A 23879-nucleotide genomic window follows, 5' to 3' on the forward strand; every position below is an offset into this window, starting at 1 on the left:
TGCAAGGAATCGTGGCGATTCCTTGCAGTGCCCGTGACTTTTAAGCTCAATGCGCATGTGCATTGAGCTTAAAAGCGCGTGCACATGCCCCCAGCCGCCTGCCTTGCCTACTCTCTTCCACAGCCTCCCCCAGCTCCGCCCCCTCACTACTTGATTGCACGGCCGCTAGGCCGTGCCTCCCCTACTCTCCTCCCCCCTCCTCCTCTCCTCCCCTGCCTGCCTGCCGCTAGCCTTGCCTCCCCTACTCTCCTCCCCCTCCTCCTCCTACTCTCCTCCCCTCGCACCTCTCCCCTCTCCGCCCCCTCCCCTGCCCGCCGTGTTACGGTGAAAGCACATGGTTATTGGTGTGTCTAGGCTCTAAAACAAACGTGGTCACAAAGGCATTCACTTTTCCTTTTAATTTTCAATGGGGAGAGCTGATACCGAGAACCCGTCCACACTCTGTTAATACTGAACAGGAAGGTATTAGAGACTAGATGCAGCTTTCCATTGTCACCGCTAGCTTCAGCCTCCCCTTTTGCGCTCCTCCTCCCTCAGATTCATTTGCTCCAGAGCCAAAACACCGGCCAGGAAAGCAGACCACCACTTCCTGGAGAAGTCCTGGCTCCAGCATTCAGAGTCCCCTCCCACCGAAGCTAGTTCTCCCTCCCATTGTTTGACTGGCTTTGGGCTTCTCCAGAGCGCCCTTCCTGCAGCTCCAATGAAGGTAGGCATGGTATAAGCAGCTGCCTTAAAGTCACAACAATGCACTGCAAAAAAGGGCGCACATAGAGCCAGGAACACATATACTCCAGCCTGACCGGAGGAACCATGTGCTGCACGCAAACACACTGTGTAGAGCGCCTCGCCAGCCGCCCAATAATCATTACCAGCAGTGCAGCGCGTGAGTCAGAGTTGAGGGGTTGGTGTGTTGTATTTTATTGTTATCGTTGATTTGGAGTGAGTTGTTCGGCACTCTTCTTAAGGGCAGCTTCTAAGTCACAGGTATGCTTAGCTGACTAGAGAGTCGGCTTTTTGTGGCAGGTGATATCTGTATGTTTAAACTATTCTGTGTTTTTAGTCGGTTTTCACATGATGTTTACTTCTTTTTCTATGTTTTCTATGTACCTGAGCTCGAGTGGAAGCTATTGAAGGATTTTACAAAAGCAACACTTATATAATAGAAGGGCACGTTCATTTTGCTTTAGGCACGGGGAAATTAAGTGACTTGCCCAGAATCTCAGGTTTTGAACAGACGCAAGGACTAAAGCCTGGTTCCACAGTTCCAAAAAACGGCAGCTGTAGCCCTTCCTACAACTGCTCAATACGTCAGTTGCAGCATCTCACCCTCACATTATCCAGTGCAGCATCTCACCCTCCCATTATCCAGTACATGATCTCACCCTCACGTTACTCTTTCTACGTGTTCTTCACCCATCACCTATGTTCCTTCCCCCTCCCGTGCCCTCATATGGTTTTACAAAATGCCGTCTCTGATTCCTTACAACCCCCACATTGTTATTGCTCTCTCCTCCCGCTCCACAGTTTTGTTTTTCTATACCAGTCAAACTCAAACCAGCAAGCAAAATCTTTTTTATTTAAAACTGCCTGTGTGTAGGTGCAAGCATGCTTGGTGCTTGCGCCTACAAATTACAAAGCCGACTGCTTGTACCCTTTTTCCTGTTATAAAAAAAAAAGCAGCGCTGTACAAAATCGGGATGCTGTACGACAGGGCTTACAATCTTAGCAACGTCAATTGGGGCAAGGGCGAGATATATTGACTTTGCCAAGAGCGGTTTTTGTACTAATATCCCCTTCTCTGACATCTCAGACATGCCCAATAATCCCTATAAAATCTCTCACTTATCAGCAAATCTCATGTTGAGGCGATTACTATTAGGTCTTCTCTCTGGGACTTTGCTTATCACACATGTTGGTGTTACAGAGAGAGCCTTCAGTGTCTCTGTTTCACTTTACAGTTGTTTTCACTTCACCCTGTGATGTTTTTTCACATGTTCATACTGGGGACCCAAATGTTTGGGTTATGCTTTACAAGGGTTTCACTACGCTCTGATTAGTTGTTTTTTTAAAATAATTAACAGACGTTTTTACTATCTCATGTGTTTTATTTAACATGTTCACATTGGGGATTTTGGGAATTCCACTTTAAAAAGGTTTACTACACCTTAAGGTCTTAATACTCCTTATGATGTGTTTAACCTACTTGTTTTTGTGCAACTGCGGATTCCAGTCCTTACATTTTACATTTTAGAGGTTTTGTTTCGCACCCACCACTGTCAACAAAATGCGTCTGTCTTCTATTTCTGCAAATCGCAATGCCGAGAGCATTTCCCAGTCGGCCGACTTACTGCTTCCTTCCTTTCCATTTCTTTTCACGGTTTCTTTCATTCGCCCATCTCTCACTTTTTAATTAGTGCTCTGTTTTCTTCATTATTTTTCTTTATTTTAATATTTCCCTTTAAATTACCTTTCTTCTCTCTGATCCTCATTGTAACCTCTATTCGCTCTGTGTGTCGTCCCTTTCGCAGGCATCCCACCCCCTCCCTCTCCAGCGCCTGCCTTCTCTCTGCCCACGCATCACTCTCTCACGTTCCATTATTCTCCAGCTGCCTCAGTCTGCCTCGTCTTCCTCATCCTCCCTATGACAGTCCTTCTCTCACTTCAGGGCTTACTTCTTCTTTCCCTGTACTCCACAGTTTCCTTCTCTCAATGCGTAATTCTTTTTCTTCCTTCTTTTTTCCCTTTAAATTACCTTTCTTACGACTCTGAAACAACACACAAGGAACAGTCGCACGGGCAATTGTTTAACTCACAATCACCACAAGAAGCCTTCCATCCGTTTCTAAAAAACACGAAAGACCCAAAACTGTAGCAAATGCAGACATACCGAATTTGTGTACTAAACTCACCAACAAACATTGACATGCGTATAAAACAATACAAGACAACACTGAAGGATTAAAGAAGAAAGTTAATCCACCCGAAAACTAACTGACAATCAGAAACATTATAACTAAACGTGCGACACTGGTTATAGCAGTGTATATTGAACTAAATGCAGAAAAACAGCCTACACTTTAACTGTAATAATACTAAGAAAATAGAGACTAATTTATTTTATATGTGCACATAAACCCAGCTGCTCATTTTATCGACCGCAGAAACATGAGAGGCTGCGTCGGCCCTAAGGGTCTCCAGCGTGTTAACTGCATATCACAGGTAGATCGGTCGTCAGCGCTTTAACCCTCTGAGCTAGCTTTATTAATCCAGCTATCAGCAAACAACAAATTGCACATTCATGAACTGTACATATATTGTGGGAGTAACCCAACATCATTTCTTGGCCTTTCATCATGTACAATTTACGTGTAATCTGGGGTCATTTGAGCACGAACACTAGTACAGATGAGTGGAAATAAATAAAAAAGCCCTCTGCTTGCATGCTACTTTCGCGGCTCCTTTGATGTGCGTCCATTTGCCACCAGCCACTTAGCCAATTTGTGTGCAGGCGCCGCCTCTGCTGGCGCGCGCCGCCTCTGCTGCCAGGCTTCAGCACACCAGGCTGCACACCCCTCACCCCCCAGTCACTTCATCCGCGCCCATTTCACACGCGCTCTGCAGGTCATAAACAGGACCATCTGCTCCACTCCCAGCACTGCATGACCATCTTCAAAGCAAGCTTGTAACACGAGCTGCCCTCAGACGTTCCAAGACACACACTTTTAATGCTTCTGAGGTCGATAACATGAGCCCCGTTGCATTGACACACACTGCCCTCACACACACAAGTTACTGTCACACACACACCCTCAACCCCTCACCCTCAATCCCTCACCCTCACCCTCACTCACCCTCACTCACCCTCAACCCCTCACCCTCAACCCCTCACCCTCAACCCCTCACTCATCCTCACTCACCCTCAACCCCTCACCCTCACTCACCCTCAACCCCTCACCCTCACCCTCACCCCCTCACCCTCCACCCTCACTCACCCTCAACCCCTCACCCTCACTCTTCTCACTCACCCTCAACACCTCACTCACCCTCAACACCTCTCACTCACCCTCACCCTCACTCACCCTCACCCTCCCTCACCCTCACTCACCCTCACCCTCCCTCACCCTCACCCTCCCTCACCCTCACCCTCACTCACCCTCAACCCCTCACCCTCACTCACCCTCAACCCCTCACTCACCCTCAACCCCTCACCCTCACTCACCCTCACTCACCCTCAACCCCTCACCCTCACCCTCACTCACCCTCAACCCCTCACTCACCCTCAACCCCTCACTCACCCTCAACCCCTCACTCACCCTCACTCACCCTCACTCACCCTCAACCCCTCACCCTCACTCACCCTCAACCCCTCACCCTCAACCCCTCACCCTCCCTCACCCTCACTCACCCTCAACCTCAACCACTCACCCTCAACCACTCACCCTCAACCACTCACCCTCAACCACTCACCCTCAACCACTCACCCTCAACCACTCACCCTCAACCACTCACCCTCAACCACTCACCCTCAACCACTCACCCTCAACCACTCACCCTCAACCACTCACCCTCAACCACTCACCCTCAACCCCTCACCCTCAACCACTCACCCTCAACCACTCACCCTCAACCACTCACCCTCAACCACTCACCCTCACTCACCCTCACCCACCCTTACCCACCCTCACCCTCCCTCACCCTCCCTCACCCTCACCCTCACTCACCCTCACTCACCCTCACCCTCACTCACCCTCACCCTCAACCCCTCACCCTCACTCACACTCAACCCCTCACCCTCACTCACCCTCACTCACCCTCAACCCCTCACCCTCACTCACCCTCACACAGTGCAATAGGTCTCAGACCATTTCAGTTACAGCTTTAAGAAATGTTTATGGCTTTTTTTATTTGTAATTCTTTAACATTGGCTACAGGAAACAAAAATGCTAAACATTTACAAAAAAAACCCATAAACAATTCTAAAAGCACTAACTCTAATGGTGCGAGACCTATTGCATTTCCAATGCTTGTTATGACGTGTTGCCCGTTTTAGATCTTAGGATGGCGCTGTTTGTGCTTTGGCTGTAATAACCAAGACAGATCAATTGCTTAGCTTTCCAAAGCTGCGCGTGTCTCTGTCAGTCACAAAGAAACCATACAGCGCCAGCCAGAGCGTGCCGACGCAGTCCCGCAGGTGGCTGACACTGTACTGTCATGTCATGTCCCACGGCGCTCAGGCGTCTGCCAAGCTGCCACTGAAAGTCCCGAGAGGTTGCAGTCATTTCCGTTCAACATCCACGCCCAAGCCTGGATTGTACAACAATGTACAGGGCTCGCTCCGCTCAGGGAAGGAAGCCACCTGCCAAGCCCTGTACCTCCCTAACTAAGGGTGAGGGTGAGTGTCTGCGCTGCTGCTTGCAGACCAGCGCACAGGAGCCATACATATACACCACACTAGGGAAACATCATTTACTACGAAGGCATCCCCACGCATAACGTTTAACACGGTACACTTACCACGCAAACGTTTTTTCAACGTGGGTGCCTTCCACGACCATGGTAGATGGAAGTAAGGGCTGCTGGAGAAAGACGTGCAGGTAAGACGTGGTACAATCCTTCGTTGTAAATTCCAGCGTGGTAAAGCCACTTGCGATGTAAAATTCGCGTGGTTATGCCATGCGTGGAACTTGAAATCGTTGAAAAATCATATATTCACCACACTCACGCTGCCCAAGTCAAAGCCTCTATTCGCCCGGCTGGACTTCACACCGGTGACCTCCGACTCACCCAAAGGCGTCACTTCCACAGAGAAGATCGGCTTCCCGACGGGCCACGTCGAGAACATATTTGGCAGGGTGTGAGCCAAGGAAATCCACCAGAGACTTCAGGCCGGCTGCGAGAACCTTCAGCACCCACCACTGCAGGAATGGAACCTGAAGTGTGCTGTCAAACCAGTTCACACACGTCGAAGGGGTGGGTCAGAAAACACACAGTGCTCTGACATTATTAGACCACACCACTGAACAAATGAGACTGGAGCGTGCGGATTGAGTTTGCTTAATATTCCTAAATTGCGTAGTGTCACCTTAGGTGGCAGAACATTTTAAATCACCGGACTCGGATATATATTTCTGCAGGAGAGGACCCATTTCTGTTGTGTTTTAGAAACCGTTTGAAGACATTATTCACAGTTGTAGAGACTTTTCCATTTTTTTCGAAATAGCAAATATTTCGATATTACCCGTAATGTATTGCGCTGCCGTACATACAACACTGAATGTTATGAATTTAACTTCAGGCATTTGACACAGCGCAGACTTTGCGCCAGGGAGCAGCGATCGACTGGCAAAGAAATAATGATTTCAGATTAGACATCTGATACACCAGGTGCACGCGACAGTATGGTGTGTGCGTGTGGCGGTTAATATCGCATACAGGGAAACTAGTAAGGAGGAGGTTCGCAGGCCTGGGCATGCTGTGAAAGACATTATTGTACACCATTTAAGGAAATGCAAGCCTGAGCGTAGTGTATTGCGACTGCGAGACACCAGGGCGCCCAACACAGACAGAAGTAAAAGGTGTACAAGTCTTTAGTGCGCATAAACTAGGTATGTGAAGAGCTGCGAAATATTTTAAAGCACATCACTAAAAAAAAAAAAAAAAGTGGCATGCTGTGCGATTTACTGGTGCACAACTCTCAAAAGAATGGTAAGCAACGTTCGTGCAGTGAGATCATTTAACGCACGCAATGACATCATGAGACGTCTAGGGTGAGCCGTAAAACCACGACACACGGAAACAAGCATTTGCAATGCAATAGGTCTCGCAGTTGTTAGAGTTTGAGCCATTGGCATTGTAATTGGCAATGCCTTTTATTTACGTTTTATAAACCAACTCATAAATAAAAGGTATTGCCATTTACAATGGCAATAGCTCAAACTCTAACAACTGGCACACTATAGTCAGCTGGCACACTATGCCGAGCACAGATTTTTAGTTTTCCTGTGTTTAAACACGCCCTTGATTATGTCGGCCACGCTCCTTTGAGAGACTGCGAATTATTTCATCCCACTAAGTAGGGCTTTAAGTTGGATGAAAAAACTGAGTGGTCTCTCGAAGAAGCGTGGCCATGCAGTTAAGGGTGTGGCTTAAAATCGTGTAAACTAAAAATCTGTGTTCAGCATAGGGATTTTGATGTTTCTGTGATTGAATGCAGACCTATAATCCAACAAGTAACATTACACCTACATCAAGCCAGGGCTATTGGCTTTGTCAATGGCTGTTAGTTGCGTAAGATACAGAATCAAGAAATCAAGAACTATGGCTTTGTTGTACATCATATTGAAAATGCTTCAGTTTTGAAACGATGAGACTGTGAAAGGAGTCTCTTCGAAGTTATCCTAAAGGAAGTGTAAGGTGGTACTGCTGCAGAGTTAAGATATATATTTTTTCAACCGAGGGTGAGGACAAAAATGGAGAGCCCAATAGGGACCCGTCTCAGCACCTGCATCGGCAGGACCCGGTTTGCTTAAATCGCTGCCGCTAAGCCCTAACACTTCGTGTACAGCCCTATTTATACACGAAGATGCGGTAAGCATCTAAACTGTAGTGCAGGCAGCGATGCCAGCTCTATTAATTATCCACTCTTCGGAAGGCGGGGGTGTAGGTTTCTCACTCTGTAGATGTTGCAATCAAGTGTGTTTTTGGTGATTGTACTTTCACCAACAGCTGATACAAAACCATTAAGTCAGAAATCAATTAGACGGGTGGATATAACTCCCTTGTTTTGAGTAGGTTGCTGGCGACATGATTTAGACAAATACTGCAGCTTTCACATAGGACATGCAAAAGAATTGTCAATGGCAACGGGCGCCAACTAGCAGGAAATGCAGCAGGAGGTGGTGCGGGACAGCACGCAGCGTCCCAAAAAAATAAATAAATAAATACCGCCTTCGGGTAAAGTCCGCGCTATATAAAAATGCATAAATAACTAACTAAATACATACCGCAAATCACTGCCGTCACTCTGCCGGCCTGCGACCAGGAAGTCAGGCAGGCCGGCGCGACAACAGGAAACAGGAAGTAGGAGGGCGGGAGCCTACCCCGCCTCCCACGGAAGAGCCGCGATTGGACGGAGCCGCCGTGTTTGGAGCACCGGAGCAGGCAGGAGCCTACCCTGCGCCCCGGTGCAGAAGGAGGTAAGAAGAGTCCTGCTGCCGGGTCCTGCAGCTGAGGAGAGCCGCCGCACGAAAGAAGCCGGTGAGTGCGTTGCTGAGCGGGGAAGGGGGAGGCGGGGGGCGCGGGGGCGCGGGGAAGGGGGAGGCGGGGGGCGCGGGGGAGGCGGGGGCCGCGGGGAAAGCATGTGCGGGCGGGCGGGCTTTGTATGTATGTGTGCGTGCGTGTGACTGTGGGGGAGGGGGGTGTGTGTGTGTGAGCGAGTGTCTGTGTGCCTGTATGTGTGTGCCTGCGTGTGCATGCGCTCGCCTGTGTGTGCGTGCATGCAGAGGGGTGGGGGCTGCCTGCCTGCGTCTGTAAAAGCAAGGGCTGTGAGTTACTCTGCGCATGCGCGGGGGCAAGCCTGTTCATTCCAAGCCAGCCTCAGCCAGCCTCGGGAAAAACGAAAGTAATAAAAAAGCGAAACTGACACTGCCACTGCAGACAATGCTGCGCGCTCCCGAGGTGAAATCCGGCACTGAAAACGCTCGTAACACTTTGGTGTCCACTCTCCTAAAAACGGATCACATTAGTTGTCGAGCTGACAGCATTCATGCTTCGCATGAATGCTAACGTCAGCTCGACCTAAAAACAGCGGCGGGAGTATAATAACCCTTTAGCACAAGCTGCTGAATGGAGGGTTGAAACATGCTTGAACGCTCCTCATGAAGGACTGCATGACACGGGTTGCAACGTCACCCCACGTGCTATAGGTCGGGAACACTACATTTTGAGGGGGCGATGATGGACGAACAGCCTGGGTACCTGTACTGTTTCATGTACAGCACCTAGAAACTGCAGATGTGTTGAATGGAGACAGACGGGCACGAAGACACACAAACACAATATACCCCTATAATAAAACTTGCCTGGGCGTGTACCTTACACCAACAATCGTAGTGCTGACTTAGTTTTGGGTATCATTCTGAAAACGCCACCATCGACAGAACCAAATATGAAAATCGAGTTTAGTGGTGATTTCGCAGTGGATTGGGGAACAATTTTAAGAACACTAACCTTAGAGACAAGTTGTGAGAGTTCATGCATGACAAACGCAACATGATATATTATATTTTTCTGTAGCGCCGAAAAAGGCAGGGAGCTTCTTCAGATAACTTCTGGTTTCTGTAGACAATTTTTGGACACCAAAGATCACGAATTAATATTTTGTTTCAAACTTTTCCTGAACTTTCCGTGTTTGGTACTCTCCATTTGATGGCATACCTCACTAAAATCGGCGTCTGTGTTTTAAGAGGAGGAGGGTGAACCACTTCTAAATGTGCTGTGAGTTTAGAGAGGCAATGGGCCTTCATGCAGATTGCTCACACGCCACCTGCCTACACTGATACTTCTGCAGAGACCGGTCACACTCAGAGAACCCTAAAAAAAGAATAAACAAGTGGTTAAGCAAACAGGTCTTACACCGAGTGCCAGCCTAAGCTTGGTTAATATTCTGGTCTTAAAACCCAAAATATTTTTTGCTCTCAAAAAGCGCACATTGCTATGGTAGTCCCTTGCATTGGGGGAAACCCCTTTGTGTTATGAACTTGCAGTTAAGTTAGCCAATGGTTAAAGTGGGCTAACACCACACAATGATCTATGCTACAGTGGGTGGAAAACCAATGTGAATACCAACAGGCCAGTGGATGAGGAGTCCTGACTGAAAGCCCCTAGAAGTATATTATATTCATGTAATTTCGTAAAATCAAAAGAACGTGGCTAACTCCAGGTCTGAACATTTGGCTGGGGTAGCTCAGCACAGTGACGTCACTTTAGGCTGTGGTTGGGAGAGCTCTGGATTTTCGCCTTTCCTACTCCCCACACTCTAATATCCGGGGGGGCGATAAATCCTCTGCGGCCCTTCAACCACGCCCCTTCCTACATCCACGATCGTCCTCTGTCAAACAGTACATTCGAATTATGAATAGCATGTACCATAAAGCACGTTTCTCCTAAAAATACTGTTAAAATAAGGAACTCCCTCCGGATGTACACCTGTCCGCCCCCCAAGTGAGTGCAAGACCGGTCGAAAGAGCCATTCCCAGACACCTGCTAACTCGTAAGAGAATATTCTGACCCACTGATGAAAAAGAAGCCGAAAGTGAGATGTAGGTTCCATCATCACAGGGAGATCCCAGGGTCTGCTTTCATCAAAGTTATTTTACCACAGCCTCTCTTTCACAGTGTTACTTTACACTTCTGTGCCTCATTGCTCTATATGGGTTCCTACATTAACCAAAATACGAGCGGAAAGGATGTCGGCAGCGAATAACATTGGCGGAGAGCTGAGGGTCCCGCACATTCCCAGTGCGTCTCTCGGTGGTCGACATCAAGGCGCTGTTATAATAAAAGAAAGTGTTGCCGTGTACTGACACCGCTCCATGGAGGGTAGTGGGCAGCTGTGCCCCAAGAGCCGGGGCGCAGAAACCCCTGGAGAGCGTAGGCTGCATGGACTGCCTCTAAAGTGCACTGCGCAGTGGGCCTGGCACACCTTAGCCTCACTCCGCTTAATGAAACTGGTAGCCTCCTCGGCCAGCCAACTCTGAGTTAGAAGGAATACCTTGCGATCGACCGAGAAGAGCGAACCAGCAGAGCCAGTCATCGTCGGAAATTAAGGAAGGAACACGTCCCCAGCAGAGATTCATACCTTAAGCAATACCAGCAGCGTCACAAGAGGCCACGAGATAGAAAAAAAAAATGAGACAAAAATAAATAAATCTGGCTCCTGCGTTTACTTCCTCTGACAGACGCGCCTCAGACCGCACCCGGCAGCGCTCGGAGTGTAAATGGTTTATTTACTCCGCACACCGACACGTTAGGGGGCGGGGGCGGTGTCACGAGGGGCTGAGTCAGTGACAGACTATGGTCTGCCCCAAAACAAGACCTGTTTCTCCAAACACTGCAATTCAAAAACGTTTCTGCCTTAACTGCTGCTGTCGAGCAGCTCGCATTTTAAGAAAGCTCGGAGTGTTGGCACCTGTTCAGTAGTTCTAAGCATGCACAGCACATCTCAGTATATGCAACCGACAAGAGCTCAGGTGGTTAATGCATTTGCTGCGAAGATCTCGATTCACTAAAACCCAAGGGGTAGCGGAAGTGACTTCGCAACACAATTACATCACAGGAAGTGAAATCATATGACCTTTCACTCTGAATCCTAGCAAATAATGCATCAAAACCATAATCCCGCTGACATCATAATAATGTGTTTCACAGAAAACTAGTTTGTACCTCTACAAGTTATTGCTAGTTCACAGGAAGACTCCATGGTAAGGACCACTAGTACTAATTGTAGGGACTATATGTTATATATAAACATAACTACAGTCTACTGAAGAACACAGAGGTGACTATTCTGTTCCCCAAATGTCTTTTTCAAGGATTCACAGTAATTAATGGACCTTGGTAACAATTTTGAAAAAAATAAGTTTAAATGTAATTCTTTTTATTATCAATAGTGTGCATTCCACTTTTTAATTGTATTCCAATTTAAAAATACAATCTCCCAGTGTGATCTGAGACAAGGGGTCACAATTTTAAGCCCTGGCGACGCCTAAATGACGTCTTATGGAAATTAGCATGACATAGCTTGGAGGGTTCATGTGCCTGCTGAAGAGCACTGCGTGTGACCGGAGGGATGCATGCCAGAAATCTGTAGCCTAGTACGATAGCACTACGATGTTTTTGCAGGAGTCCTTGTGTAACTTGCATGTTACTACTTCCAACCGGTTATTAAAGCACAGAAAGGTATGCATCCGCTGCAAACAGCTGCATGTAACTTTTATTTCATTTTTTTTGTCTTCAGTAAAAGAATAAACAAAATAGATGGTAATCTTTTGCACACAATTTAAATCATACATAATGTAGGACACAAGAATTGTTTGGTTCTGCTACTTTTTTTGCACAATTATGGATGTGACGCATTTGCCACTTAATCCAGCATCTGCCCCATAAAATCTGCAGTTTAGCAACAAAAATGTTGCTAGCTCATACAGATTGAACGTTATTAAAATCGTGGCGACCCTTAATGCAAAGCAGTGGAAGGCACTTGCACAGGTTGACAGGGCTTCTTGCACTTCCTTCCTACCGGATTTGAATGTTAAACTGGTAGAGATGAGGTGAAACCTTTGCCCAGACAATGTTAACATATGAAAACAAGCACTGGCAAAGCAAATAGGTCTCGCCTACACCAGAGCCATTGGCTTTGGCAATGTGTTTTTGTCACGTTGTACACCAGTGTGGCTGCTGTTCAGCATGGTTAAAAGTTAGGGTCATAGAGTGGAGTGGGGGGGGGGGGAGATAGTGTCATAGGGTTCAGTGGCAGAGTGTCGTAGAGTGCAATAGCTGAGTGAAGTGTCAAGGAGAGGGGGAGGTATAGCGTGGAGTGTTTTTTTTTTTTTTTTTTGCAGAGTTTTATATAGCGCGAACTAGAACCGAACCGAATCAGTTATCAGAGCGCTTTACATAGCACCAGTTACGTTACATGAGGACACACTTTCATTTTTTTTTTTAGGCACGGGGAGATTAAGTGATTTGCCCAGAATCACAGGTTTTTTTTTTGGCGTCGTTACCGAGACTCGAACCCAGATCCCCAGGTCCGAGGTCGAGCGCCTTAGCCGTTAGGCCAACCCCTCTTGAAGTGGATTGAGGAAGTGGGGTGGATTGGAGTAGTGGGTCGGAAGGAGTGGGTCAAAATGGGTTGGATTAGATTGGTTAGGGGTGGATTGGACTGAACTGGGGTAGAGTGCGGTGGATTGGAGTAGAGTGGGGTGTTTTGGACTGTAGTGGAGTAAGGTGGATTAGTGTGGACTGGATTGGATTAGATTAGATTAGATTGGCCTGGGGTGGGATGGGTGGATTGGGGTTGGATGGGATGGATTCCAGTATGGTGGATTGGCGTAGGGTGAATTACAGTGAAGTGGTGGATTAGATTGAGTCAAGTGTACTGAACTGGGGTGAGGTGGATTGGATTGGGATAGAGTGGGGTGGATTGGAGTAAAGTGGGGTGGATTGGAGTGGACTGCAGTTGAGTAAAATAGATTGGATTAGAGTGGATTGGGGTGGATTAGACTGAGGTGGGGTGGATGGGATTGAGTTGGGCAGACTGGAGTGTGGCGGAATGTTTTGCATTGGAGTGTGGCAGACAAGAGTGGATTGAAATGGGGCAGACTAGAGTGGATTGGAATGGGGCAGGTTGTTTTGGAATGGGCTGGTGCAGATTGGAGTGGGGCAGAATGTTTTGGATTGGAGGGGGACAGATTAGAGTGGGGGAGATTGTTTTCAATTGAGGGGGCAGGTTGGAGTGGGGCAGACTGTATTGTATTGGAACAGATGGTTTTGGACTGGAGTGGGGCAGCTTGGAGTGAAATGGATTGGAGTGGGGCAGATTATTTTGGATTGGGTGGGGCAGACTGTACTGAATTGGAGCAGATTGTTTTGGTTTGGAGCAGATTGGAATGGGGCAGAATGTTTTGGATTGGAGAGGGGCAGATTAGCGTGGGATGGATTAGAGTGGGGCGGATTGTTTTGGATTGGAGCGGGCCACATTGGAGTTGGGCATATTGTTTTGGATTGCCTAAAACTGAAGTGGGGCAAATTGTTTTGGATTGGAGTGGGGCAGATTGGAGTTTGGCATACTGTTTGGATAGGATTGGATCACATTGGAGTTGTGCAGATTGTTTTTGATTGGAGAAGACTGGAGTGGGGCATATTGGTTCGGATTGGCTAAAACTGGAGTGGGGCAAATTGTTTTGGATTGGAGTGGGGCAGAGTGGAGTGGGTTCAGAGGATTGAGGTGTGGTGGATTGGGGTTAGTTTGGATTGGAGTGGGGTGGATTGGTCTGGATTAGATGGAGTGGTGTGGGGTGAACTGGCGTGGATTGGGGTGTACTTCACAGTTATGTGGTACTGAAATAAGATCATCCTGATCTTAAGAGAACGGCGCCCAAGAGCAAAAAAAACATGAGTGGAAAATGAGAAAAGAAGACATGACAAAATAAAAGAAAGTTAACTATAGAAAATAAATCTTTGTCATTTTGTTTGGCATGCTTTCACCAGTCACATGCCTTCTGATCGCAGGGCTCTAAAAGTTAAACAGAACAAAATAGCACCTCAATCACGTCAGGAGCAGCGGATGGGCACGGATTACGATGAATAAATCAGTTCTTGCTCCTGGCTTCGCAGAGAGAAACGGGAATGGTGTTAGTCTTGCCTTCCCTAAATTACAAGGCTGTAAAGAAGAGTGCCATACAAGCCAATAAACTGCAAGCACAGGCAGGCTCCAAGCCCTTTTTAGGTCGCAGCCTACCAGAAAGCACGTATGTGTGGTATGTGAAAGACACTGTGGAGTTTCAGAAAGTTGAACTGGGAATGCATTTTGCCCGTTGCTTGCCACTGGCTTTGTGGTTTGTAACTCAAGTCTTCTTGCTTCCCATTTGCTGGCTTTATTTGCTTACCTGTCCGGCTTGAGTTCGTACCTCCCCATACGAAAGCCGTGTTTTCAGTATTTTTCCATGAACTAGTTTTCTGTAATAAACAGGCAGGTAAATCCTGTTCTTATCGGGTCACATTAGCTGGACATTCAAAGACTGAGGTCAAATGTCAGGTGCAGTTTTCCGAGGGCACTTGTTTTTCTTGCTACTGAAACCTACCCTCCTTCTCTTGTTGCCAAGGTATCTCCATGTCCGTCTGGAAAGCTTTTGATTTTTTTGGTACATTTAACACTTATTTTTGGTTTTATTTTGCTACAGAAGCATGGAAAATTTGACAGTTTGTGTTCATGCTACGTTACTCTGCATGTTTCAAAACTTTTTTGTCACTGTTCAATTTAAATTGTGCGTTCATATTGGACTGTATGCCAAGATAGCGATATTTTTTAAATTAGGTTTTCCCCATTTGGTTGTTGGCGAGAGCAAAAAATATAGATATAATTATATGTGGTACATTTAAAGAGAGGGTGGCATATGGGAGTTCCTAGATAAAGCATAACTGGATATGCAGGGACCCTGAAAAGTGATATATTAAAAATACCTCAAGGTATACCCAAAGGTTTTATTTTATTAGGAGGGTACCTGGGGTATGACTAAAAATGTGAAAGTTGAGGGTTCTATTGAAAGGCAATTGTTCAATTGTACACTCGTCTTACTGCCAGCATGTTTCGGCACTCGCCATGAGCCCAACCGGGTCTGGGGCCTTCGTCAGGGCTGTCTCTTCAATGTCCCTGCCCGTCTTACAACATGGCTAAGAAACATTGGCAAAGTCAATAGATCTCACATGCGCGAGGCCCATTGACTTTGCTAATGCTTGTTGCTAACACTGTCTCGCAAGCGAGACCCAGGCGCTAGAGTATGCTTGACCCTAAAAAGAGACAATTATGAATACTATCCCAAAATGTGCCACATTTGGTCACATTATTTGGCTTTTTTGCAGCATAATTTAGTCAACCTTGCTGCATAATTTAGTCCTTCCATGCAACAAAAGTTCAGTGAACACGTACATACCCACAGTTAAAAATGCCTCAATAAACCTTTTTAAAAACCAGTAACAACGTGTTGCAGTTCCCATTGTGCGAGTACATTTTATCTCGCTTTTGCACTGTTTATTCCCACTTCCCCACAAAAATCTTCTTAAAAAAGTGTTCTCCCAGAGCTTATGTCTGCTGGACACTTATATACTGCATGATGTATATATTGGGTCCTTCTTTCACATAATTCCACATCTGTTCCAACTTTGGAATACCTTGCCAGAATTCCACTTTTATTTTCAATTGTAGGTCACGTATTCCATGACCATATAAAAAAAGAGAAAATACTGCTCTAAAACGATTAAATTGATTTATAAACAGTAACCTCAATAGAAGGTCTGCCGTGCTCCTAATGTCACATAACTAAAACTATCACCTCTGTATTTTCTACCCTTTCCCATCACACAAGCATTTCAAAGAGCAGAATATATATATATATATATATATATATATATATATATATATATATATATATATATATATATATATATATATATATATATATATATATATCTCTATATATCTCTCTCTCTCAATCCACAACTGCAATTGCCAACTCTCCCACCGCTTGTGACGACGGGCCCGCAGCGGGTTAGCGCTCTTTTAAATGCCCAATAGTGCCCTTAATCACATCACCAAAAGAGACTTGTCACAGCCCAATTTCTCCAGCGCGTATTTTATTTAAACAGGCAGAAAAAAAATGCCTGACTCAATTTGGGGCTCACCACTCCTTTGCTGCGAGGTTCCCCGCTTCCCAACGGCTACAGAGGACTGCTGCCCTGGCTATCACCCTGATTTGGACCCTTGAAGTTTGGTAGAGCGAAACACTAAGACGAGTCTTCTGGTGACGTCATCGATATCTCAGTTAAGTATAAGTGGAGCGTCTCCCAGTCCTTAGTTGGTCTTAGTCTTGGGTATCCTTTGGGATAATTTGTTGGTACTTGCAAGCACCAAAACCGAAGGACTCGTGTATTCACGAGAAATATCGTAATCGATAATCCTTTGAAGTTCGGAACTAGACTAGAGAGCGAAGATGCCTAGTCTTAGACTTGGAAATTTGTTTTGTCTTGGTTATAATAGGGACTCCCGATTGGAGGACTCATGTCCGGTTCCTCCAGTTGGAACTCCAACTTACGAGCTATATGTGAAACATGGGTTAGGCCCCATCACATACAATGAAGTGTGGATCAAATACACAAGGAAAGATGGTGTTTTAAAATGGCCCCAATATGATAGCTTTGATACCGAAATCTTAGATATCCTTGAAGTTAAACTGTTCAAAAAGAAAGCCCGGCCGGCGATGTTTGACTCTTTCCGCTTATGGCGTAAAGAAGCCAACAAAAGGAAATCAAATTAGCTAAGAAAAATAAGAGAAGGGGGACTTTCAGTAATGTAAGCTGCTATGCAGTTTAAAGACGATGAAGAAGAGCAGATGAGTGAGAAGTGTGGCTCACTGGTTAGAGGAGGCAGACCTGAAAGCAGAGGTCAGCCCGGGACCAGGGTTCAATTCCCAGCTCGGTGGGGTCTTGAGTCCTAAAATGTCCATGGACTCGACAATTCTCGCTCCGGTGCCCACTCGATTCACGGGTTCACACTCTGCGACTCTGGGCAATAGCTTGCTTAATCTCCACAACGGCCCCTCGCGGCGGGATGCCTGGCTTTCACCTTGTGGATACCCTGCCGGGGTTATCTCACAGGGGAATACCAGGACGGGTTCCCTAAGCAAGCGCTTAGAAACCGCTTGGTGATTTGCGCTATATAAATTCCTGTACATTCCTGTACATTTACAGTGAGCAGTTGCACAGGCAACGTAAAATGGCAATAGATAAATGCTATCCAGTTTTGCCGTCTCTTCAGCAAGAGGCAGCAAAAGAGCGTGAAAAAGATCCATTAATGTCGCATTTATTAAGTTCGCCACCCCCCTATGCGCAAAATGCCACCGCACCCCCGCAACCTTTAGTTGTGCAACCTGTGCCTCCTGTTCCTCCACAGCACCCTCCAGCTGTTCTTCAGCTGACTCCTGTCCTTACGGTGCAGCCTGCTTCAGGCCCACCAACCACATCTGCTCCACCTGCGCTTTCTACGATTTTGCCTACTGTACTTTTTACTTCTCCTAATGCTCCCTCTACGATTTTGCCTAGTGCCCCTTCTATTTCCCCTGATGCCTCCTCTGCTATTGTCTCTGCCCCTGCCTTATCTCACCCCGTTTTTCCACCCGTTCTTCCTTCAGTTTGACCTTCCATTCGGCAGAAAATGGCCAGCACTGTCACTAACCTTCTTTCACCTCTTTTCGGGTCGCCTACTACGACCCCTAACATGGGACGAAGACAGTTGCGGAGTCGACTGCCTGACTATCAAGAGAGAGACACATTGAATCGTTTAGCACGGAAATGGGTTATGGACACTGTAAAATATGATGTAGAGTCTGTCATGGAAGTCTTCCATCAATGGGAAGCACCGACGCAGAGATATGTTTTCGAACAGATGTGTGTTTTTCTTTGTGAGGATTTGGAAGACAATGATCTGGAATGCAACCCGTAAGAGTTGTGTCGTGTACGGTTTAAATTTGGAGAAGGCATGATTGTAGGTCCTGATGTAGAGAAAGCGGTTGAAATATTGTTATCATATCGGAGTAAGGGGAGCAGTTCTGGGTCACAATCTGAGCCTGGTGCATCTAGTAGGAAAAAGGCACGACAATACCCTATGAGAGAAGTTCCCCTACAATGGAGAGAGGGTGACACAACTGCTAACCCACCTATTCTGCCACACTTTCAGCGTGTATGGGTACATGTCCCATGGAAGCGAGCTGAAGTTTTAGCCCTTAAACAGACATTACCTGATCCGCGTAAGAATCCTGCAGGGTATTACAAAGAGTTGTCGCAAACTGCTGGGTCATGTATAATGAATTTAGCCGATATCAATATGCTATTTGGGAATGTTGTTCCACAGCCTTTATGGGGTAAAATTCGTCATACAGATCATGATCAGGAGTCAGGTGACTCATGGGCTAATATTGCCGCTGCAGATGCCCGACAAGTTGGTGGTGCTAAGCCTGAGCCTTTGATAGCAGAACTCCCTGGTAAAATAGTTGATTACATGAAAACGGTAATGCCTGCAATACGTGTAAATTGGGATAAGTTGTCTGCATGCAAGCAGAAGAAAGAAGAAACTGTTTCAGATTTCTTCACCAGGTTCGAAGAAACATTTGTCGACCACAGCGGTCAAGATATGACCACAGAAGGTGGTCAGAGATTGTTTGTCGATCAATTCGTGCACAATCTGCTTCCAGAATTGTGTAAAAAGTTAAAGGATTCAGAAAGTTCTTGGGCAGTCTCATCTTCAGCCCAGATATTGGCTACTGCCCAATATTACGAAAATAGAGACAAGGACGAGAAAGATAGAGCAGAAAAGAAAACTAAGGAGTTGAAAACGAAGGTTTTATTACAGCAAGCATATCCGCCACGTGGTGGTGGTAATCAGAATAATGGTAGCCAGAATCACTACCAGAATAATTTTCAGCAGCCTCAACAGTATCAGAGGAACTCGCAAAGAGTCGAGTACACTCAGCCACGTGTCCCTGTAGGCCCCAACCAGTGTTCATATTGCAAAGAAGAGGGTCATTTCAAGTATAGTTGTCCTATTTTGTTACAACGTGCAAATGGTGCTTCTGGTGTAAGAGGTCGTGGTGTTCAGCAAGCGCCTAGAGGTAGAGGACGCGGAAACGTCCCCCAAAACGCACGTCCCCTTCCACCACAAAATTCTATGAATAGGTTCGATCAGCAGAACAACGCATCTGACAGGACAGCTCAATACTATGTTGATGATTATTATACAGAAGATGAGTATTTGGAGGGTAATCATTGCTAGGACAGCCATAGACAAAGAGAGGGAGTTGTTTCAGTTCCAGTAGATCAGAGTGGACCTTACGTTGAGGTGATTACATCAGGTGTGTCAGAACCTTTTCTGTTGGATACTGGTGCTACAAAGAGTTCTATTATGCACTCCAAACTCCCTGGCGCACCTTTGTCTGGCGAAATGAACGTTTCTGTAGGTTTTTCTGGCGCCCCAGTTAGAAATCCGATTTCTGACCCTTTGTCTCTTTCTGTTGGTCCCTGCGAATTCGAAGCACCCCTCATTCTGACAACAGATTGTGGTGAAAACTTGCTAGGATTGGATTTGTTAAAAAGATTGTATGCGACTTTGTACTGTTCTCCTTTAGGAGTACAACTTACTTTAGGTAAGAAAGTGGTTTCTCCCATGTATTTGTCGAGGGATAAACTTCCAGCAGAATTGTCGTTTCTTCCGGTTATTCTTTGGGCCACTGGTCCTAATGATGTAGGTCTTTTGGAAATACCACCATATGTTGTAACATTGAAAGCCAATGTTCGAATGCCACGAATTCCACAATATAGGATATCTAGTGAGGGTGAAAAAGCTTTGCTAGCGATCGTTTACGAATTGATTAAAAAAGATGTGATTGAAGAAACACGAGGCAATGTTTGCAATAGTCCTGTTCTGCCTGTTTTAAAACGAACTGACCCTTCTCAGCCACCTGTGTACAGATTCGTGATTGATCTTAGAGAGGTGAATAAAATAGTTGTGCCACAATTCCCAGTTGTCCCCGACATTACCACATTACTGACTAGGATTCCAGCGTCTGCCTCTTGGTTTTCGGTGATTGACCTGAAGAATGCTTTCTTCAGCATCCCGATTGCTGAGGAAAGCAGGGATATTTTTTCCTTCAGTTTAGGAGGTCGCAGCTTCCGCTTTAAACGCGCTCCTCAGGGCTACTGTGAAAGTCCATCAATATACAGTCAAGCTCTAAAAACACAGCTTGATACGATTGTTTTACCTAAAGGTGCTGCTCTTGTACAGTACGTGGATGATTTGCTCATTGCTGCAGATACTGAGGAAATTTGTAAAAAGGCCACGCTGTCATTATTGCGTCATCTGTGTGATTTACATCACAAGGTGTCACTTTCCAAACTGCAATATTGCCGACAAGAAGTGACCTACCTAGGTCACCTCCTATCGAAGGAGGGAAGGAAACTGACCCCAGAAAGAATTCAGGCAATAGCGAAATTGAGTGTGCCAAGAACACAGAGAGAAGTGCGTGCTTTCTTGGGCATTACATCGTACTGTAGACAGTGGATTCCAAATTTTTCGTTATTGGCCAAACCCTTGGTGGCATTAATGTGTAAAAATACACCCAATCCCATTCCTTGGTCTGAAGAGTGTCAGAAAAGTTCTCTCGAATTGCGCACAGCATTATGTTCGGCTCCTGTGTTAGGTAACCCCAACTACAGTAAGCCTTTCACATTGTATGTCCACGAGAAGGAGGGTTGTGCATTGTCTGTGTTGACTCAGTTGTTTGGAGGTAGGCAGCGTCCATGTGCCTATTTTTCGTCGACTTTGGATCTGGTAGCTAAAGCATTGCCAAGTTGTTTAAGAGCCACAGCAGCAGCAGCTGTTTCTATTCGACAGTCTGCTGGACTAGTAATGAATAATACACTAGTCGTGATGGTCCCACATGCAGTAGACACGTTGTTAAATAGAACCAAGACACAGCACTTAACTAGTGCTTGATTGTCCAGTTACGAATTGACACTGTTAGCGAGTCATGTGCACATAAAAAGGTGCAGTACCTTAAACCTAGCTACGTTGTTGCCAATTGTAGAGGAATCAGATGCTTCAGAACAGCACGATTGTTTTCTCAGAACAGAGGAAGAGACGAAAGGGAGAGTAGATCTATCCGATACTCCTCTTGCTGAATGTGATGGTACATTATGGGTGGATGGTTCATGCTTCAAGCTCCCGAATGGTAACGCGACTGCAGCGTATGCTGTCACGACTTTGCACACAATTGTTGAAACTGCACGAGTGCCACATGGTTCAGCTCAAGCAGCAGAATTAATTGCACTCACGAGAGCATGTGTGTTGTCTAAAGGAATGAAAGTGACTATCTACACTGATAGTCAGTATGCATTTGGAGTGGCTCACAGTTTTGGGCGATTGTGGAGAGAACGTGGGTTCCTGACTTCACATGGAGCTAAGATTCAGCATGGTCAGTTGGTGAATGAGCTTCTTGAATCACTGACCTTGCCTCTGCAAATGGCGATTATGAAATGTAGTGCTCACAAGAAGGTGACTGATGATGTTGGTCGTGGAAATGCATTTGCTGATGAGATCGCGAAAGAAACGGCAAAGAATGTAATGAGCCGAATATATGTTGCAGGCCCTGCAAGATGGACTGGTGATGTTGGAATGTGTGAAGACACGATAGAGAGTGTGAAGTCCATCCAAGCTGAGGCCACAGAGAAAGAGTTGAGCACGTGGAGAGAAAGTACGGGTAGAATGGATGCAAATGGTTGTTGGATTGAATTGACAGAGCATCAGAGATGGTTGTTACCCGATGCATATGTGCTTGCAGTGGTTACGATGGCTCATGGAATGGCTCATATCAGCGTGAAAGGGATTTGCGAGTTGTTGGCCCAAGTATGGCAAAATTCAGGAATTCCCAAGTGTGCAGAGAATGTCGTCAAGAATTGCATGGTATGTTTAAAACACAATCCTGGTAGGGGAAACCCAACTCCAGCTGGTCATTTTGCACCTCCTACGTATCCGTTCGAGGTTTTGCAGCTAGATTTCATCCACATGGAGATGTGCAACAACTTAAAATACGTGCTCTTTGTTGTTTGTGCTTTCTCAAGATGGGTAGATGCCTATCCCCTAAAAGACAATACTGCCTTGTCCACAGCGAAAGCCCTTGTGAAAGAATACTTCCCCAGGTTTGGAATGCCTAGAATGGTCTGGTCTGATAATGGAAGTGAATTTGTGGGTCGTGTGATGAAGAGAGTGTGTGAAGGGCTAGGTATTCGGCAGAAGTTTCACACTGCAAATCACCCCCAATCAGCTGGATTAGTAGAATGCTACAACGGCACTTTAAAACTTAAACTGGCCAAAATCCAAGCGAGCACAGGTCTTAAATGGCCCGACGCTCTACCCATAGCACTCCTGTCCACTAGAATGACTGTGCATTCACAAGTGAAACTTAGTCCATACGAGATAGTTTTTGGCCGGCCAGCCAACATATGGGGAGTGCCTAGACCCACAAAATTTAGTGAACTGGAACACCCTGTTTTGCTCGATTATCTGTATGAATTGACTGCTAAATTGCGTGTTTTGCATCAACAGGTCCACAACACCCTGCCACCGGTCTCTGAGAATCCGGGTCACGCCATTGACCCTGGTTCCTGGATTCTTGCCAGAAACTTTCAAAGAACGAAGAACGACCAGCCCAGATGGACCGGGCCTCACCTCGTCCTTCTTTCTACAAGATCAGCCGTTCGGGTGGAGGGGAAGGCCAACTGGGTCCACGGGATCCATTGTAAGAAAATCCCTTTTCCTCTGCCTTATGACCAGTGGGTCCAGAAGGGTGTCGCTGACCCAGAACCTGATACCGTGCCACATGCCGTCCCTTTTAATGATTTGCCTGTAAAAGGAACTGACTCTGAACGAGAAAGTGAGAACATTTCGCACAAAGCCGTGCCACCATCCAAGCGATTGAACACTACAGAGCCTGACCTTTTGTTCCAGGATCAGACAATACCTGGAAAACAACGATATAATTTGAGACCGAGAAAAACGAACTAATAAAACAATTTCTTTTGCAATTTAAGACCAAGATCCATGGACTAATAAACCGATATTTCTTTTTTTCTCCCAAGTACTATTTTTGAAAGTGCAGCTCTCTCATCTAAGAAACTTGCTCATTTTTGTTTTTCGAACCGCCATCCGGGTTCCGCTGCTAGGGCCGCGGTTGATTAAAGTCTTTGGGGTGCAGCTGACGACGTTAGGTCGGTAGTTCTGGTTGGTCCAAGGGAGTTGCCCTAGACTGACAGAAGCATCCCTTAGCAGAGGCAACCTCCCACCGCGGGCAGAACTTTAGAGAGGATGGAGTTTCCCGATATGGAGAGACCTGCCAAACGAACGAACTTGAAATTATGTAACGTGATGACAAAGAAAAGTTTTATAATATTGTGTATTTTTATGCTATTCAGCGTAATGATATTTTTGATAAGTTATGTTTTATTCTCTTTTCGTGTAACATTTGCACCCACTGCATCACCCATACCTCCTCCTACTG

The 23879-nt window shown here is 46.2% G+C and overlaps 1 protein-coding gene across 8 annotated transcripts in view; it reads right to left on the bottom strand.

The window, feature by feature from the left end:
• Nucleotides 1-23879, bottom strand: part of SAMD8 (sterile alpha motif domain containing 8) — a 167832-nt gene that overhangs the window by 82471 nt on the left and 61482 nt on the right. For 2 of the 8 annotated variants that reach the window (XM_078642719.1, XM_078642727.1), the window contains exon 2: nt 9545-9591. The exons of the other annotated variants lie outside the window; for them this stretch is intronic. In XM_078642719.1, coding sequence (XP_078498845.1) covers nt 9545-9591 — 47 coding nt within the window. The remainder of the gene's footprint in view (nt 1-9544; nt 9592-23879) is intronic. 8 annotated transcript variants of the gene reach the window in all.

This window comes from Lissotriton helveticus, chromosome 5_1 (assembly GCF_964261635.1).
Source record: "Lissotriton helveticus chromosome 5_1, aLisHel1.1, whole genome shotgun sequence".
In the NCBI taxonomy this organism is placed as follows: domain Eukaryota; kingdom Metazoa; phylum Chordata; class Amphibia; order Caudata; family Salamandridae; genus Lissotriton; species Lissotriton helveticus.